Genomic DNA, 19351 nt, shown 5'->3' with positions numbered 1-19351 from the left:
ACAAGATTTCCATTCAGCGTGCAGGGTTTACTGATATATAATATTAAAGACAACATCAAAGATGGCGAGATCCTTCACATATCTGATTTGTAACCTTATTCTAAGTCTGAAGTATATCTCTTTATGACTGTATTGTTATCAGAGGTAGTACCCTGCTGTCTATTGAATGAAGGTCAGCCTTTGTGCTGTTCTGCCCATTTGGGTATAACTGTTGCACTGGCACGTCTGAGTCAAAGTTTGCAACTTGAGTTTGTGGTCACTGCTTTGCACATCTGATTTCACTCCTCAGCAGTGTGTAGTGTAGAGTGTTGTCTTGACTCGACCAGATAAAGCTCTGTGATATCACATAAAGCTCTTTGAGTTGTCTTATACCAAATGCTTAGGAGTGGCAAGAGAAATTACAAATCGTTTGCCTTGTTAAACTTTTAGCTGGGGTGTAGTGTGCAGAACAAAAACAGTGTCAGTTTCAGTTCCAAATACCTGCGATTTGATAAAAAGAGCTGTCAAAATGAAGAAAGGGCAACATGTGTTGCTGCGCTGTGCTGGGGATTCCACAGTCACAATGGAGTTTATACTGGGAGATGCACCAACAAGGCTGTGCTTCAGAGAAACGCCTGAACTGCACTGCACTGCACTTCAGTTGATTAGTTTTATGACTTTTGAAATTTTGTTTTCCCTCAGGCCATTGTTGTCTTGAATGTCTGTCTGGCTTAATCAAACTTAGTATCTCAGAAAGTTAATGGCGTGTCTCTGCATCAATGCTGTCGTGTCGGGATAGACCCAGAAACAGGATAAGCGGGATTCAGAAACTCAGTGAATGGATAGCTGCCAAAAATGAGTATTTACTTCATGCTGTTTTCACAACTCTTATTGCTACCTGGATAAAAACGGAAGCTGTTTCTGTTTTACAATAAAGACATTTCAAGATTGTGTTATTTCAGAAGCGTACAAATATCAGTTGTAAAAACGAGGGCTTCACAGGCTGACGTTTCAGCGGTGAATACAAATGCCCTTGAATAACCCTTACTTGTTAGTATTCAAACAGGCTTCAGACTGTAGCTTCCTTTTTTTCGGTTTGTATAAATGAGTGAAGACAATCCTTTCTGTAACAATCTGGAAGTCGTACGAGTACTCATCGTGTATAATTCTGTGCACGACTGCTGATATACTCTGTTCTGTAGATTTGTTATGAAATCATAAAGTCATAAAGTTATTGAATAGAAAACACCAAGATAATTCATATCCAATCATCTTTTGTTAAAATAATTATATCTGAAATGGTTCTGGATAGCGGGAATTTAGCAGATTAGATAACAGATTGTAAGACATGGAAGCTGGGATGAACTTATGGGACCATCAGCAGTATTCATGGAGCAGGGAAAGTCCATTTAAACCAATCCAATGTAACTCTGCCCTACAACAGGAAAAAAAATAAATACCAGCCAATCATGTGCCATCTCATCTCATTTCATCCAATCAGGTAAAAGTATAACCCCCATTCATTCCTTTTTAAAACAGCTTAAGGGTAGCCAACTTAATGGTCACCATTAATTTTCAAAGTCACCAATCAAGCTTTCTCGTTCTGTATGTGGGCATCATGGTGGAACATGTGGGGAAAAAATGAAGCTGACATGGGGGAAACACCACACAGTGCCGAAGGTGGGATTTGAACCGAGCCTCCTTATTACTTTCCGTTTTTTTATTAAAAGTGGCGGATCACCAGTAGTTAGTTTGCGCTGTCACCAGTTTCTGCATGTGTTTATGTGACGTTCTAACTGTCTTTATGTTAACAGTACCCCCGAAGCCAGCACATCTGCAAAGTGGAAACCGGCCAAGAGGCAACGAGCAGCACATCCCCCCACCGCCGTCACGACCCCTGCCTGCAGACCCACGAGGAGGACGGGGGACCCTTTCCCGGCTGGACTCTGCGCCTGCACCCTCCTGTGTGCTGTCACTCATTGAAAAGTTTGAAAGGTAAGTTCTGGCGATTCCATTGTTTACTTTTGGGATCACTGCTGTGCTTTATGGGTAACCTTCTGTTAAGCCTCAACTCAAGACACCCTCCTGGGACATTTCCTCCTACAATTTCAATTTTATTTATAACTCAGTGATTGGAAGCTATCTGGGTCCTGAGGCCACAACGCATCCTCCCAATTCCACTAACTCCTCCATATCCACATCCTAGATGAGGTTCGTTGGTCAAAACCCAGTAGCTCAGCCTCCTCAAAATGGACAGAGAGCTTGTGTTGTTACTTTATTGCAGTGTGACCCCCGCTTGGTGTCACTTTCAGCTCCATTGCTTGGTTTACTGGCCTGACAAATAAAAATGTGAAAGTCTCCAACAGATTACGAGGCATAAAGCCAAAATAACGTAGCTGATGTGAATGATTTGGTAAAGTTTATATTAAAAAAAACAGAAATCATCTCAGCAGATGACAGGTACCACTTTGTGAAGAGTCTGCCCCGGTAACATTTTGTTCTTCACAAAGCCATACGGCTTTTTAATAAACTTTAAAGACAGTGAAGGTGAAATATACTTCTGTATGGATGGTGATAATGCTGAGCTCAACGTCTGTTGTCAAATTGCTAGAAATATCTATCAAAGTATTATTTTTAACAGATGTGAATTGCATCACTTGTCTTTGTGTTTTTTTTTTATTCTTATCAATGTGGCTAAAACTAAGAATGCAAATTTAGTGTAAACATGACCTAAGTAACCTTTAGCTTTTATATTTCATTTTTGCCAAACACAACATTTTTTATTTCTATGATAAACTTTCAACAAATCTGCCCACCAGCCATCCTTCCACTGAGTGATCAGGGTAGCGGGTGGTAAACTTCAGACAGGCGACTGTGTGCATTTTGGAGAGCAGTGCTTTCATTCTTGGTACCACTTTCAGCAGATGACTCTTGTCCACTGTTCTCCTAGTAGTGTGCTCATGAACACTGACATGAACAAGTGCCAAAGACGCTGACAGATTCTTAGCCATTACCCGTGTGTGCCTTGTAAGCTCCCAGCATTCATTTTCATTGTTGTCCACTCAGGAAATGGGAACCTTAGGTTTGAATTTTATTCACCATTGCATCATGTCCAGATGCAGGGTTTCTTGAACTTTATTTTGCTGTGACCCAGTCTTGCCATTTTAGTGTCTTCCAAACCCATTCCTTGTTGAATTCCAGGATGATCATCACTGCTGCAGCAGCTTCCCCAATGGAGAATTGAGGACAATTGTCAGATTAGGTGGGAGAGTAATCGAGGGCGTTCATCAGAGCGAGGCCCATTGCTTAATCATCCTTCCACAACCCACTTCAGAAACCCTCCGCCACTCATTGCCATTAAATACAACAGTAAGTTGCGACCCAACGATGGCAACCCACAACCCATAGTTTTAGAAACCTGAGTCTAAAGGGGCCCACAAACATCTTGCCATGAAGCAGTTTTATAAGCTCCCTGTTTTTCTGAAGCAGTTTGGAAATGTTTGGGAAATCCACAATCAATTTTGTCAGTACAGGATGAGTCTTCTGTTTTCTAATTTAATTACCTTTAAGATCTTTCTATAAGAATAATTCACACACACACACAAAACAAGAAGGTAAAAAAACATGGAATGGGAATTCAAGGTGTGAATATCCCTTAAGGACTGAGGAGAACAAGAGGCACAGAAGATCACATTTCCAGCAGTTGCTGAGTATTGAAGAAAGCAAGAAAATGAAGAGAACAAGTTTCTTTTGCTGCCATAGACTATAACAAGTTGTTGTGTTGGTGTTGATCATAAAAGTTCACGAAAGAAATTGAATGATAAGTGCCTAGGACTTTACTTGATCAGTCAGTTGAATAGTGGATGAATCTACAGTCAGAACCAAACAACGCAAAGCATATACTGTATGTTAGTAACTGAAGAGTTACTTATAAGAGTCTTATAACTTTATTTATTCATATTGCTGACTGTGTCCAGCATGGAGCGCTAACTCAACGGACAGACCATGTTCAATGCTGAAAAAAGTTCATTAAACTTCAAGTGCCACCTCAAAGCTGCAACGACAACAAGATAACCACATCAGCAGCACAAATCAATCACGACACAAATAATTGTTTTATACTTAGCTTGCATATCTTTGTACACAAATCCACAGTCAGACCCAAAAGAAAAGTTGAGAAGTGAACGGAGGCGCTCAAAGTGCTCTGGCTGTTGTCTTCTCCAGAGCTTGTAGTTTAGAGTGTGGAGCAACTCAAAAGTCTCATGGTTGAGCAGATCAGTAGCTGTGGTGCTGTGGCGTGTCAGGGGTCCAGAGGCTGTGGGATATGCCGGTGGTGGTAGCACTTTAGGACAATAGTGCTTTAGTGCAATAAAACAATCAGAGTCTAAGCATCCCTTTTCTAGATGTCGCTGCAAAACCCGACGGAGCCCAAGAAATGCTTTCTCAAGGACTTGTACAGTACAAGAATGGAAACAAAGGCGTTTCAAACAAGGAAGAGTGTGCAGTGCAGCATAGTCAGAATAATAATAATCATCAGAAATAAAAATAGATATTGCTAGATATAATATTTTATAAGCAGGGTATTTACATGAGTGCAAAGTTTATTAAATGCACAGACCACAGTGATGCACTGAATGTCATTCATCTTCACTCCTGCCTACACGCCAAACATATCAAGAGTAGGATTTGGATCAAAATCGATCAAAGAACTTTAAAATATTCGACATTTGTAAAAGACAGCCTCCAATGCACAAAACGGAGCAAAGCCCAAATGCTGACCTCACATTCAGTGTAAAGAAAACTAAGATCTGACATCATCAACTGAGTGAAGACAGCAGTGAAAGCAGAGGAGGAGGCCTCTCTGGACGTAAAGTCATTTTGTGCGTGTCGAGTATACATTCCCATAATAAAACACACCAAGAAGGATACCCCGTCCAGGATTTATTCTTGCACTGCCTCAGTGCTGACTGGATTGGCAGGTGTGACTGTGTTACTGTGGTTCAGTGTTTAGTGGAGCCTCCTCTCATTTGCAGCATCCCAAGTTCGAATGCAGCACATTTGCTCTGCCTGTGGAGTTTGCACATTTTATCTGGGCACGCGTGGGTTTTTCTTTGGGTACTAATGTGCTCCCCTCTCGTTCCAAAGGCATGCGTGTTCATTTGAATAACGTGAGTGGATGGATGTGTGTGATTGGGCTTTGTGATGGGCTTGTGCCTGATACTGCCAATTTAGATTCTGGCTCTGGTGGCCCAAACCTGTCTTAAGTGGGCTTGATGTAATGTTTTAATGAAGAACCCCGCCTTCATTTTGTGATAGGACTTGAATTTACCTAAGGTTTTGAAAGCACGCAGCACTTGCCCTTTGGTGATTTGGTGTCCCATCCAGGACTACCAGAATTTGCTCCTGCTCTTTGCGACCTTGAAATTAGTTAGAGTGAGCTTGGCAAATGGATGAATGAATGGGTACATATAGTATTCAGTTCACGCTCAGATCACATGGAGGAGGGATACTGTACCTACGCAAGCAGAGCTGCATTGGCAGTGACACACATTTAGAGGTGACACTGAAGTCAGCTGGCTGTTTAAGTGTAAGGAACAGTGGCACATTACAAATGACCTATATCATTACAGAAGGACTTGGATAGCATACAGGCTTGGGCAGATTTGTGGCAGATGAAATTTAATGTCAGTAAACGTAAAGTATTACACATAGGAAGTAAAAATATTAGGTTTGAATACACAATGGGCGGTCGGAAAATCGAGAGTACACCTTATGAGAAGGATTTAGGAGTCATAGTGGACTCCAAGCTATCAACTTACCGACAGTGTTCAGAAGCCATTAAGAAGGCTAACAGAATGTTAGGTTATATTGCATGATCTGTGGAGTACAAGTCCAAGTCCAAGGAGGTTCTGCTCAACCTTTATAATGCACTGGTGAGGCCTCAGCCTGGAGTACTGTGTGCAGTTTTAATCTCCAGGCTACAAAAAGGACATAGCAGTTCTAGAAAAGGTCCAGAGAAGAGCGACTAGGCTGATTCCAGGGCTACAGGGGTTGAATTATGAGGAAAGATTAAAAGAGCTGGGCCTTTACAGTTTAAGCAAAAGAAGATTAAGAGGTGACAGGATTGAAGTGTTTAAAATTATGAAGGGAATTAGTACAGTGGATCGAGACTGTTATTTTAAAATGAGTTCATCAAGAACACGGGGACACAGTTGGAAACTTGTTAAGGGTAAATTTCGCACAAACATTAGGAAGTTTTTCTTTACACAAAGAACGATAGACACTTGGAATAAGCTACCAAGTAGTGGGGTAGACAGTAAGACGTTAGGGACTTTCAAAACTCGACTTGATGTTTTCTTGGAGGAAACAAGTGGATAGGACTGGCGAGCTTTGTTGGGCTGAATGGCCTGTTCTCGTCTAGAATGTTCTAATGTGCCTGTCCTCCTCCTCCTCCTCCGTCGCACTCCCGTTTTCTCACCCTGTCTCCTCTCCCTATCAGGCTACTGCTCATTTTCCTTTCTACCATCCACTAATATAAGTCAGCAGGTGGCTAACTGCTAAAATCTCCCTGCAGATTCCTGTTACAGAATATAAAATCACAAGATATCACATTATGCTCACACATGCAGATCCAGTTGATATTGAAATCAAGATATGTAGAGCATCTGGGAGGGTAACCAGCAGAAAATTTGAGGACTAACAGTTGAGCCTTAACTGCAAAGATTAATCAGAGTTAATCTTTCAAGTCAACCATGTTTCATTCTTCTTATATTCCTTTTGTAGGAGCATCTGTGTTTTTTATTTTTTGTTTTAAGACAAGTTGTCACTTTTGTAGGCTCCGGAGGCACAATCGCATCTCTCATGCCGTTCAGACAGAGGGGCTGCTTGTTTCACAAGTTCTGATGCACTTCTGTTTGATGTTTTTATTTGCTCCTCCTCTCCTTTGATGCTGACAGGCAGCGCCCCGAGCCTCATCTCCCTTTTACATGTTTATTGAAGTAGTTACTGCAGGTGAAGGTTTCGTTCTCTTTAATATGGCGGTGCCTTTTGTATTTTGGGAGAACCAGTGCCTGAAGGGCCGATGCTCTGTGTTTAAGACTGAAGAGTGGGGAGCTGGAGTTTCAAGTGGTGTGATCCACCAATGTTCTGGTCCCCCTCAGAGTTTCAAGCAACATTTAATCAAATAGCGTTAGGGCCAGGGTTGGGGGTTTTCATGATGCGTGATGTGAGGCGGTATGGTCTAGAAAACTGCTGCTAAAGTGCTAAAAATTAAAAAGTACCGTTATCTGCGCCCACTTCAAGCCTTGGGGAGACATTGCAACTAAAATCAGTTACTCCAGAGCTTGTTTGGAAACCGTGCAGAGTTCAGGTGAAGGGACATTATTGTCATCATCCTCTTCTGCGGCCATTCTCATGCTAACGGTCAGCAGTGGAATGTCCTTTTTGCCAGGAGGCTCCACAGCCTGAAGGCCACTAGTTACTCCGGCCAAATAAAACATAACAGAACATTCTCAAACACACTGTCAGTGTCCAAAGGATCTGTGGAGACCAGAGGAATGGTTGAGGTGTTTGCCAGGCAACCCTGTTAATTTTAGCAAAAAAAAAAAACAAACGTTAGCCTGTTGGCTCAAAGAACAGAAATTTGACCAATCTAAGCTCCAGACTGAGACTTCTTCTTGACACGCCCCTTTTTATTTTGTCCTGGCCGCGAGGGGCGGAGCCTTCTTTGGGCACCACAGACAGGATAAGTCTTTGTTGGGGCTGCTCCCGGAGCTGCAGGTGGACGAGAAAGAAGAGTTAGTGACAGCACCACCTATCAGCTTGGGGTGGCATCGCTTACCTTGCTAGAGCCCTGAAGGTGATCCACAGGTGTGCAGGTGTGACAACACTTAATCCAATTCATGATTTTTAGGGCAGGACTGGGCAAAAAGTGCATCACACACACACCACCAACCACGCAGGGCCGCTTCAGCATGATAAGTTAACAAAGGGTTTGGGTTGTGGGGGAGAACTCCATGGGGCCACAGGGAGAACAGGCACTCTTGACGCAGGTATGCTGTGGTTGAAGCCTGCATTAAACATGAACAGCACTTATTTTAATGATTATGATTTTGGTGTTTTTAAAAATTGCATAAATGAGGCATTTAGGTTGGTCAGCAAAACTTTAATATAAATTCATGTCACTAGTCCACTGCATTAAGCCTGGAGCTGCATAGTCTCGGGTGACAGATGGCTAACCTTGGTACATTTGTTACGACTTGCTTATAGGGTGACGAATGTTGTTCTTTTCTTTTGAAAGTGAGGACTCGTAATAAACAGATTCGTTTGAAAGGCTTCATATATTTGGATGTGATCAGACTAAGCCTTTAATTTGCCTCTGGAAAAGGCCCTTTGTCAGGAAGACATCTGGCAGCTATGTGATTCTGGCCGGGAGTGGGGAGTGGAGGGTATGCTTGAATATCCGAGCACAAACAGCTGTGCTCAGCACCCTGGCATTCGGCTTTATTCACAGATTCCCTCTTGGCCAGGTGTGGAAGGCCACTTCATTGGCTGAGAGCACGGCGGCTTTAACGTGAACATTTTTGTCTCCTTCACACAGAGAGCAGATCATCCTGGTCCCGGACAGCAGCGGCCTCTTACCATGTCTTCCACGAGTTCCCGATCCCAGTCTGGATGTGAGTTCCACGACAGAAAGTACTCCCATCAACCCTTCAGACTGCCAAGCTGTGCAAGGTAGTGAAACAGAAGTCATCTCTGCCTCTGCAGATGTTCCAGATTCGGTCATCCATCAGCCCCCTAATTCCAAGAGACGCCTGTCAGCTGAATCGGGTTACAGCACGGCTGACAAGCTTTCGGACGCGCTGGAGATGAAGGACTTGTTGGCAGACCAATCTGGATACTCTACGGACTGCTCGGAACGGCTGAGTCTACCCTCAGGGGGCCTTCTGCCTCAGACGGACAGTAAACTGGCCAACAGGGACAGTGGCATCGACAGCATCAGCTCACCGTCGCACAGTGAGGAGCTGTGCTTCGCAGGAGAGGAGGACAGAGAGAGGGAGCGGGCAGCCACTCCTTTACAGAGCCTGCCATCGGTCAGTGCTGTGGGACGTGGGCGTCCGTCAAGCAGTGTCAGGGACAGGGAGCATGATTCTGAGGGGGACAGCGATCTGGAAGAAGGCAGCGGAGATGAAAGCGAAGCAACTCTGCCACCCAAAGCCGAGAGGCAGGACTCCATTGAGGTAACTCCTTTAAAACTGTGGTCAAGTAGGTGGGGATGGGAGAGGTGCTGGTGGGTCTTTTAGATAAGCGCTGTCAACATTATGGTGTGGAGTTGAAGGGATTCCAAGGGATTTTAAAGAAATGGTTGTGATTTTTATTTTTAATAACCACAGAATGGGTGGCGCAGTGGTAGCGCTGCTGCCTCGCATTTAGGAGACCTGGGTTCGCTTCCTGAGTCCTCCCTGCATAGAGTTTGCATGTTCTCCCCGTTTCCTCCCACAGTCCAAAGACTTGGTGATTCTAAATTGGCGTTTGTGTGTGTCCTGCGGTGGGTTGGCACCCTGTCCAGGATTGGTTCCTGCCTTGTGCCCTATGTTGGCTGGGATTGGCTCCAGCAGACCCCCGTGACCCTGTATTTGGATTCAGCGGGTTGGAAAATGGATGGATAATCACAGAATAATTTGCTTTACCCATCTTATTATGTTTGTATTATTTGGTGAGTATTCAGACCAGGAAAACGAGAGGTGCGTATGCATTTTGTGATAAAATGAGTAGACGGCCATGCATGTTTTATGGAAACTCTTCACATTTGTCATAACATCAATGCAGATTTGACAGGAGTGCATTGTCCCAGAATAAACACTTTACATTAAAATCCAAAACGTTGAGAAAGATGTTGCAACTGCTTATGATTGTATAGGCAGGCAGTGTGGCTGGCGTGGTGGTTAGTTGTGGAGTAGAACTTCAAACCTTTAGGCTGGCTGTTCACGAGCAGCTCACTTGACCTGCCAGGAAAAAAACAAAATCAAAAGAAACGTAATCCATTGTACCTCAGATGTTGTAAGTCATCTTGGATAAAGGCATCAGTTACATAATAACAAATAGTAGTAGAATAATAATAATAATTCTTTGCATTTATATAGCGCTTTTCTCACTACTCAAAGAATAGCTTAATATGTGACCTTCCGTGATGTACCCTTAATAGTAAAAGTAACCTCACTTGACATGACACACAATTCTTTGTTAATCTAATGGTGAAATTTTACATTCAATTTTTAAAAATGCAGTCAATGTTTTCCTTTAAAAGATTATAGTACGTATTCATATTCATATATATTCATGAGAGACCCGGGATTCAACGGTTCCAGTGCAACAAAGTAGACCCAGACCATGAACCCACCAGTGCTTGGCCCGAGTGTCTTCTTCTGAGAAGTGCTGTTTGCTTTTCAGTTTCACAGATTTGTTGCCTCCTCGGTGTCCCAAGTGCTTTTTGCTTCATTGAAGTGCTAACTGCAAGCTGCCTGATGAAGAGGAGGGCTTTCCTCTTTGTGGTCGGAGCTCTCGTGAACTTTGGCATTTGTCTTAACAAAAGTGTTCTGTGGGTGCCCGGAGGTACCCGTGAGATTCTTGAGATGTTTTGAGTATCACGCAGTCCTGAAGGGAATTTAAAACTGCCACGCCTGAGGAGATTAGAGGACACCGTGAATTGTAGATTTTCTGTCTTAATTTGTGGAGTAATTTACGTCTTGATACATTAAATGGCGTTGTAACCCTCCTGCGTTTTTTCAGCCATTTTCAAATTTCAGTTCATCAGGCAGGCTAAACTACACAAACCTGAGCACTCAATTTACAGATGTGGCCTTTGATGAAGCCCATTCTTAGTACTCTTTGAGCTGACTGTGTTGAATCGGTGTGTTATTAATCCACTGATGGTATTTTTTATCACCAGACTGTATTTTAGTTCCCTTTGAAGAGGACCAATGCTGCGTATTTGTACTGCAGAACTCTTTTGGTTTTTCTTCAGTTTGTAATGGCGGTCTGCTATCACTTCTCACTAATGCACAAGTCATCCCAGATGTGACTGGCAAACATCATGGCTCGGTGGCCTGGGACAGCCCTTTAATTTGTTTATTTTGAGGCAGAGGAGCTTTGACAAACGTGACCGTGCTGTTTGTGGTAGTTGGCTTGCCGGTGAGGTCACTGGCTGAACCCTCAGTTTTTCGTATGGCCTGTACTAGCCAATGTAACAGCAGTGACGTCATTACATGTGCCAAGTGATTGTGGCTACCCGCTCAGACGCTGGTGCCTTACACATTTACTTGATTCTCAGAACACAGAGGAGAGGCGCTATAAAGCCACACATGATCTAGAGCCCTTAGTTGCGGAGTACAGTCAGATACTCTTGAATTCAGGTGGCAGGGTCTGGACGCGTCAGGAGGGAGTGGCAGCTCAGCCTCGTGATTGTATTTGTATGAGTTTGATTAGCATGCTCCACGTATGGATACTTCAGGGCGGCATTTGAGGCGCGTTCATGTACACACATTTGTAAGGTGAATTACATAGAAATGTGCGTACACCAAGCTTTATAAATCAGATTACTTTTTTGCTGTGCACATATGTTCGTGCTCTAGTCCATCCAAAGATTTATAAATGAGGCCCCAGGCGAGGGTCATGCTTTTCAAGATGGAGCCACCCTTTCTACATCATACCACATATAAATATTTAAGTTTCACTTTGCCCAGAAAACGCTTCTTTTTTTCAATTGAATTGCTCTGATATGGATTGGTTTGCTCTGTGGCAGACCTGCACAGCCTTAGAGCCTTAAATGTGAGCAGTTCAATTGTATCAGAACATAATACAAGTGGAGAGAGCAACATTATGAATTCAACAGAAAATAAGATTTGCTTATGACAACAGCAGCACATTGGTGTTTAGAACTACTAGATAAAAAGGGACCCCCATACTGTGCCGACTGGATTCTGTATCTCTCACGGGACATTTCTGTGCCTAATTTTATACAGAAACAGATCACCTTTATACCTAAGAAGGAAAACATATCCATTTATTATGTTTCTAGAAAAGCTGCAGACCCATTCTTATACATTCAAGGAACAAATAATTAGCATTACTGGGAACTGTCAATGTTAAATACTAAATGGCAAAGCATCAGCTTCTCACACCTATAAATCTTGAATCTCTGCACGTCCTTCCTATGTTTCTGGCAGATTTGGTATTTTACAAAAAACAATGAATTCATAGATTTATGGTCATCCATCCATCAATTTTAAAACCTCAGGGCCATGGGTGACGGATTGGGATCAGCCAAGGATGTGGAGCCCCTAGATGTACAATCGTTGATTTCAAAATAGATTTTTATCAAAGAGTACTTCAAATATACCAATACTCTGAAGTACTCTGCCATACTCAGTTCTTAAGAGAAGTGCCTCCTTCATTTTGGCCATGCGATTACGTACCAAAGAGCTTAACACTCTGTGTGGGTACAGACAAGTGAGGCCACTCCGCCAGTCACACAACAGAGAAAAGCTGGACTGCAGAAAAACAGCAAATTCTCTGAGTGTGAGTGTTTAAGTCTGGCGTGTGCTTCAAGTCTCAGTTTGTGTCTTTTAACCTCTGGTACGAGAACCAGTCACACTTCACCCCGTTAGTGTTTCCATTAATACTTGTAAAAAAATGTGCCAGTAAATATACAGTTAATGCAGAGAGTGACATCCTTCACATCTTCAAGAGAGGCCAACCAAATCAACAAGCTCAGTTACCTCCTGGAGGTCATAGCAAAGGAGAGCATGAAAACAAAACTGAGTGTCATTATGAACCATGCTGCACATTCTCTCTCTGACACACTCACACTTTCAGCCAACAGATTATTCAGCAGAAGTGGGTCAAGAAACACTCCGGGGGCTCCTTTATGTCAACAGCAATAGGCCTGCATGATGCCTCATTTGACTCCGCTACTTATCTTTAGCCATTTCCTCCTTGGGACAAATAAAGTTCTATCTATCTATCTATCTATCTATCTATCTATCTATCTATCTATCTATCTATCTATCTATCTATCTATCTATCTATCTATCTAACTACTTCAAACCCTAAGGGTAGGTGCTCTTTACTTATCACCCATCATTTACCCAGCCGTCAACATAATGAAGGTTGATGGTCTGGAAGGTCAATGGGACAAGCAGCCGTCAAGAGTGCACAGTTAGTGGAAAGTTTCCAGGAATTCTGCAGATTAAAATCATGTAGGACGCTGACATGGAGCAACCCAATAAGACATTAACACTTTAGCTATTAATTGGCATTTTTGTGTTTGAGGATTCAAAGTGATGCTTATGTTCAGCATAAGATTGGTTCATTCCTTTGTTTTGTTAATCTTTATCATGGTGAAAACCGATGAGACCAAGCTTGAGGACAGCCTTAGTAGTCACTGTGGTTCTCAAATAGCTGGCACTAAGCCTCTGCCTTCCACAGAGCAGACCCTTAAGTGACCTGAAATCAAGAACAAGAATGTATTTCTCATTAGCAGCTGGCAGTACTACATACAGCTGGATTCTCGCTCTCAGAACTGGGCATTGTGGGGTTGGTGTGGCATCAAAGCTGTGAGGGAATGGGCAGGATTGGGGTGGGGTGGGAGGATTGATGTTGTCTCTGTGCTACAGAAATGGATGCCACATCACAGCCAATCCATGTGAGCAAAGCCTACCACAAACCAGGAAGCATGTTAAGGACAACATTTTGAAATTTCAGTGGTTAGTTTTTAAAAGCTGAAGGCCAGACATTGTCCTTTGTTGCAAAGTTGAAATGCTGACAAAGCTGTGGATTATTTGAAGGTGTTAGTTTTGGGTATAATATGTGCTTTCTCTCCAGGATAACTGAGATGTTTATTGGTTTTAATACTTAAGGAAATATGTGCTGCACAGGAGGCCTGGTTACCCAGCTTGTGATCAGCGATTATGTGAACTCCTGCTTGTGCTTCTTATATTTTACACGCTTGGGAAAAACACGTGCTGGGGGTCTCGGAGCTGCCTGACTGTTGTTATGGAGCATATCTCAAGGAGGTTTTTGCTCCAATTTCTTACGTGTTGGACATTTTTCTTTTTTATAACTGAGTGAATATACTGGACAACAATTTTTTTCAAAAGTTTTGCTTTGTGATTATGATACTGTAGACAGCTTCAAGTTGAACAACAGAATAAATTCAGATTGACTGTATCATGCAGGAGTTTGGGGAAACATTAAATGAACTTTTATTGAATTTAATATGTTTAATCACTTAATGATACTAACACATTGCATTACTTCAACTGAGCCAAACATGTTTTGCTGCTGATTTTTGTTTGTTTTCAGCATCTTATGCTTCTCATTTTAGCTGGCCAGCATCGATGTAATCCATATGCTCTTACAGTGCATCCAGAAAGTATTCACAGCGCATCACTTTTTCCACATTTTGTGTTACAGCCTTATTCCAGAATGGATTAAATTCATTTTATTCCTCAGAATTCTACACACAACACCCCATAATGACAACTTGAAAAAAGTTTACTTGAGGATTTTGCAAATTTATTAAAAATAAAAAACTGAGAAATCACATGTACATAAGTATTCACAGCCTTTGCCATGAAGTTCCAAATTGAGCTCAGGTGCATCCTGTTTCCCCTGATCATCCTTGAGATGTTTCTGCAGCTTAATTGGAGTCCACCTGTGGTAAATTCAGTTGATTGGACATGATTTGGAAAGGCACACACCTGTCTATATAAAGTCCCACAGTTCATGTCAGAGCACAAACCAAGCATGAAGTCAAAGGAATTGTCTGTAGACCTCCAAGACAGGATTGTCTTGAGGCACAAATCTGGGGAAGGTTACGGAAAAATTTCTGCTGCTTTGAAGGTCCCAATGAGCACAGTGGCCTCCATCATCCGTAAATTGAAGAAGATCGAAACCACCAGGACTCTTCCTAGAGCTGGCCGGCCATCTAAACTGAGCGATCGGGGGAAAAGGGCCTTAGTCAGGGAGGTGACCAAGAACCCGATGGTCACTCTATCAGAGCTCCAGAGGTCCTCTGTGGAGAGAGGAGAACCTTCCAGAAGAACAACCATCTCTGCAGCAATCCACCAATCAGGCCTGTATGGTAGAGTGGCCAGATGGAAGCCTTCTTAGTAAAGGGCACATGGCAGCCCGCCTGGAGTTTGCCAAAAGGCACCTGAAGGACTCTCAGACCATGAGAAACAAAATTCTCTGGTCTGATGAGACAAAGATTGAACTCTTTGGTGTGAATGCCAGGCGTCATGTTTGGAGGAAACCAGGCACCGCTCATCACCAGGCCAATACCATCTCTACAGTGAAGCATGGTGGTGACAGCATCATGCTGTGGGGATGTTTTTCAGCGGCAGGAACTGGGAGACCAGTCAGGATAAAGGGAAAGATGTCTGCAGCAAAATACAGAGATATCCTGGATGAAAACCTGCTCCAGAGCGCTCTTGACCTCAGACTGGGGCAATGGTTCATCTTTCAGCAGGACAATGACCCTAAGCACACAGCCAAGATATCAAAGGAGAAAGGAGTAGCTTCAGGACAACTCTGTGAATGTCCTTGAGTGGCCCAGCCAGAGCCCAGACTTGAATCCGATTGAACATCTCTGGAGAGATCTTAAAATGGCTGTGCACCGACGCTTCCCATCCAACCTGATGGAGCTTGAGAGGTGCTGCAAAGAGGAATGGGCGAAACTGGCCAAGGATAGGTGTGCCAAGCTTGTGGCATCATATTCAAAAAGACTTGAGGCTGTAATTGCTGCCAAAGGTGTATCGACAAAGTATTGAGCGAAGGCTGTGAATACTTATGTACATGTGATTTTTTTAACAAATTTGCAAAAACCTCAAGTAAACTTTTTTCACGTTGTCATTATGGGGTGTTGTGTGTAGAATTCTGAGGAAAAAAATGAATTTAATTAATTTTGGAATAAGGCTGTAACATAACAAAATGTGGAAAAAGTGATGCACTGTGAATACTTTCCATATGCTCTTATACTGCTGATCGATTGCTGTGATCTTCTGGTGAAATCTTCCACCATGTTCATCACCGACTGTACCAAGATTAGCAGGAATACATCCAAGTGTGAATGTAGAGAATGAAACTTAGCGGTATGTTGTAATTCATGCTTTTGTCTGCTTGAAGCGTGTTGTCAACATGCTGGATGTAGTTTGGTGCTCAGTAGTTGTCATGAAAATTCTCAACAACATCCTTGAATGCCTTCCAAGTGATTTCTTCTGACATCACCAGCAGATCCTCAAACAGCCCCTCATTGGTCATGTGTCTGATCTGTGGCTGTCTTTCCTTAATCTTGGCATCGGTTACTCATGGAAACATCTGTCTTTGATATCCTTCACCCTTGTTGTTCATCCTTATCACAAGTTTTTTCATTTGTCCAAGTTTTATATGAAGAGAAGGCAAAAATATCTTGGTTAGGTTGACATGTGCTTTATGTGTCACACTTTTCTGCCATGGAGCCAAATGTTTACAGGGCAGGCAGTTCTTTTTTATCGTAGTGAGACTTTTTAACATGGCTGTCCCATTCGTAAAATACAGTATAAATGAGCTGTGACATTGTGTACTTGGGATATCCAAGCTGCAGTCCTAGTGGCAGTGTCACCGCTTTTAGATCTCCACAGATGTTCCAGTTGTAGTTGTTGTACTGTTTAAGTATTGTTATAATGTGAGAGAAAATCACAAAAATAGGGGTTGCAATAAAGTGGTTTCTGATAGGAAAATTGAATGGTGACTTTTGTGATCAGCACAGTAAAATCCACAAGATACACCCAAAGCAAGCTCTTCATGTCTGTCGACAGTGTTTGTGCCGTAGACACTTCATATGCTTCTCGTTTTCTTTTAGATCATGTAGCAGGTTGAGGTCCGGGTCTATGAATCACTGCTTTAGACAAAAGTACAATAATTTACAAGTCATTTTTTAAGGAATTCCGTCAAACCTGTGAGCCGTTTGAGTGCTGTGCGTTTCTCAAGTTTCGCCCAGCAGGCTGTGATGACCTGACCTGTGCTCTTCTTTGAAGCTGATAGGTGAGCAGATGATGTTTTTCCTGAGACGTGAAGTGTGTGGTTTGTGTCCGCGTTTGGTGGAGTCTCTCTGCCGTACTGACTTGTGTGGTGCAGCACCAAACTCTCCATGAAGATCTCCAGAGCACAAGTGGGAAAAAAAATCTTTTGTGTGAACCAACAGACTTCTGGGGCCTTTCAGCTTTGGAGACAGTGTCATTAATTTATCAGAATGTACAAAGCATGTATATATTATACATTTTCTACATACGGTATATTATAATTATGACCTAATTAGTGGAGGAGCAGCGAAGAATCATATAATTAGCCAATTTACTTACATAAAAGCGATGCTTCAGAGTGTTTCCTAGAAACTGTTTCTTCAAGCCATATGTCAAAAATTCAGGAAGCCCTGTAAGAATCAATCCATTCGACTGCCAGTCCAGTCCCACATTCTTTTATTCGGTTGACTTATAGACAAAGAGCAAGTCCTGTATGGCCGGACTGGGAGGCCAAGTAAACCGAGCTGGTGCTGATGCCCGGAATCTCTTCGCTGTGTTTCTTTTTTTCCTCTTTTTATTTTTCACTAAATTTATTCAGGTTACTGAGTTTTGTTCTTGTTTGCTGCCTGATTTAAAATGCTGATCGTGTCTTATGTTACTCCCACTTCTACTTAACAAATGCCATGGGGAATTTTATGGAGAGCACAGAACTGCTGGGAGAGAAGTCTATTATACATGTATTGGTACATGGCAGCTTAGCCGTAGAAAGGAATGCGAAGTGGCAACGTGTGCTGGGAAACCAAATATGGGGAAGGTTAAAGAAAAGGAAGCCAGTTACGTTATTATGCAAGGAAGAAACTGTGGCGCTTGTGATGTACAGAATAAGCCTGTCATGCCAAAGGTGACCTTTTCTGCATTGGCTGAGAATAATGCTGATGTTCTAACCAACTTGTGAAGTGCGGATCACCAGGACCAACAATGCAAAGTAATAGGTGCTCGTCCTCAACAGGCGGTGCAAACCACTAAGACGTAACATCATTTTCCAGCTTGCTGAAAGGAGTGAAACGGCCTGAATAATTTGAATGTGGCTAATGACTCTTCATCAAATAAAAATGGATGGCCTGTCATCTTCAAAGGTGCCATTACAAGCCAGCTGGCTCACTTGGCCCATGTTGTGCTTCACAGTTTCAGTGGACGTTTGGTGGTACTCTGAGTGCTGAAAATTACAAAAATGAATCATTCATTCAGTAACATCAAAGATGTGGTTTAATTAAAAGAATTGTCATTTGATTTACTTATTTGGCTGAGGCCTTTATCCAAGGTGACTTACAGCATTTGAGATACAGTACAGTCAGAGCGCAGGCAGGTGAAGTGACAAGCTCATGGTCACGCCATGTTAGTAGTGAGATTTGAACACACAACCTTTAGCCACTCGTGTTGCCTGTCCTACCTTTATATCAAAGGATTTTCTAGATACGTTTAGGGCCTCCAACTCACTCTATTGCTCCAACTCACTCTATTGCATAAATGAGTTCAGAAAGTTATGGGGACCCCAACACAACCAGCAACGAGGTCTGGGTAACCATTGTCAGCTTCTCCAGTGGGGTTGTTCCCTGACTGATCACCACATTTATTTTGAAAATGTAACCACTGCATCTTAGATTTTGATTAAAATTTCTGTAGTATTTAAGTACACTATATTATTATTAATATTGTTTTTTAAAATCCCTTTCTCATAAAGTAAACACCCAAACTTTTTAAGGCAAGTAGACTAAAGTCACTTCTGGGGCCCCTCCGGGATTAGGAGCCCTGAAGTTTAAGCTTCATCACTTTCAGAGAGGATGTGCCTCTTGATAGGACATCTTAGAAAATACCCCACAAGGAAAAGTGAATAAAAAGATGAGATAAGATAAAAAAGGAACCTTGGTATCCCATTTATCTAGAATAACTGATATAGAACCTCAGCCTTCTCCCAGAGTGAGCGGTGGGCAAGTGTGCCGGACTGGCCTTTTGTAACGGGTGTATATTGAGACGGAGGAAGTTCAGCGAATTGACCTCCATCACTCATTGGCTTTTTTCTTTTTGCTTTAAAGTTGTCCGCTCAGCAGAAAGTGTTCAACATTGCTAATGAGCTGCTCCTGACAGAGAAGGCCTATGTGGCTCGGCTCCACCTGCTGGACAAGGTAAGTAGTGTGTCACGTTCCTCTCTGACCTTGTACTTGTATCCTCTCAGCAAATTTACAACGATCAGTCTCAACATTAAAAGCACTGACAGGGGGAGTGAATAGAATTGATTATCTCGTTACAATGGC

The 19351-nt window shown here is 42.6% G+C and overlaps 1 protein-coding gene across 2 annotated transcripts in view; it reads left to right on the top strand.

Annotated features, from left to right (window-relative positions):
* The window catches only part of fgd1 (FYVE, RhoGEF and PH domain containing 1), a 193117-nt gene that overhangs the window by 140308 nt on the left and 33458 nt on the right, over positions 1 to 19351 (top strand). For both annotated transcript variants that reach the window (XM_039775922.1, XM_039775923.1), the window contains exons 3-5: positions 1794 to 1974; positions 8579 to 9218; positions 19133 to 19222. In XM_039775922.1, coding sequence (XP_039631856.1) covers positions 1794 to 1974; positions 8579 to 9218; positions 19133 to 19222 — 911 coding nt within the window. The remainder of the gene's footprint in view (positions 1 to 1793; positions 1975 to 8578; positions 9219 to 19132; positions 19223 to 19351) is intronic.

This window comes from Polypterus senegalus, chromosome 13 (genome assembly GCF_016835505.1).
Source record: "Polypterus senegalus isolate Bchr_013 chromosome 13, ASM1683550v1, whole genome shotgun sequence".
NCBI classification, from domain to species: domain Eukaryota; kingdom Metazoa; phylum Chordata; class Cladistia; order Polypteriformes; family Polypteridae; genus Polypterus; species Polypterus senegalus.
This window is presented reverse-complemented; position numbering and strand designations above follow the sequence as displayed.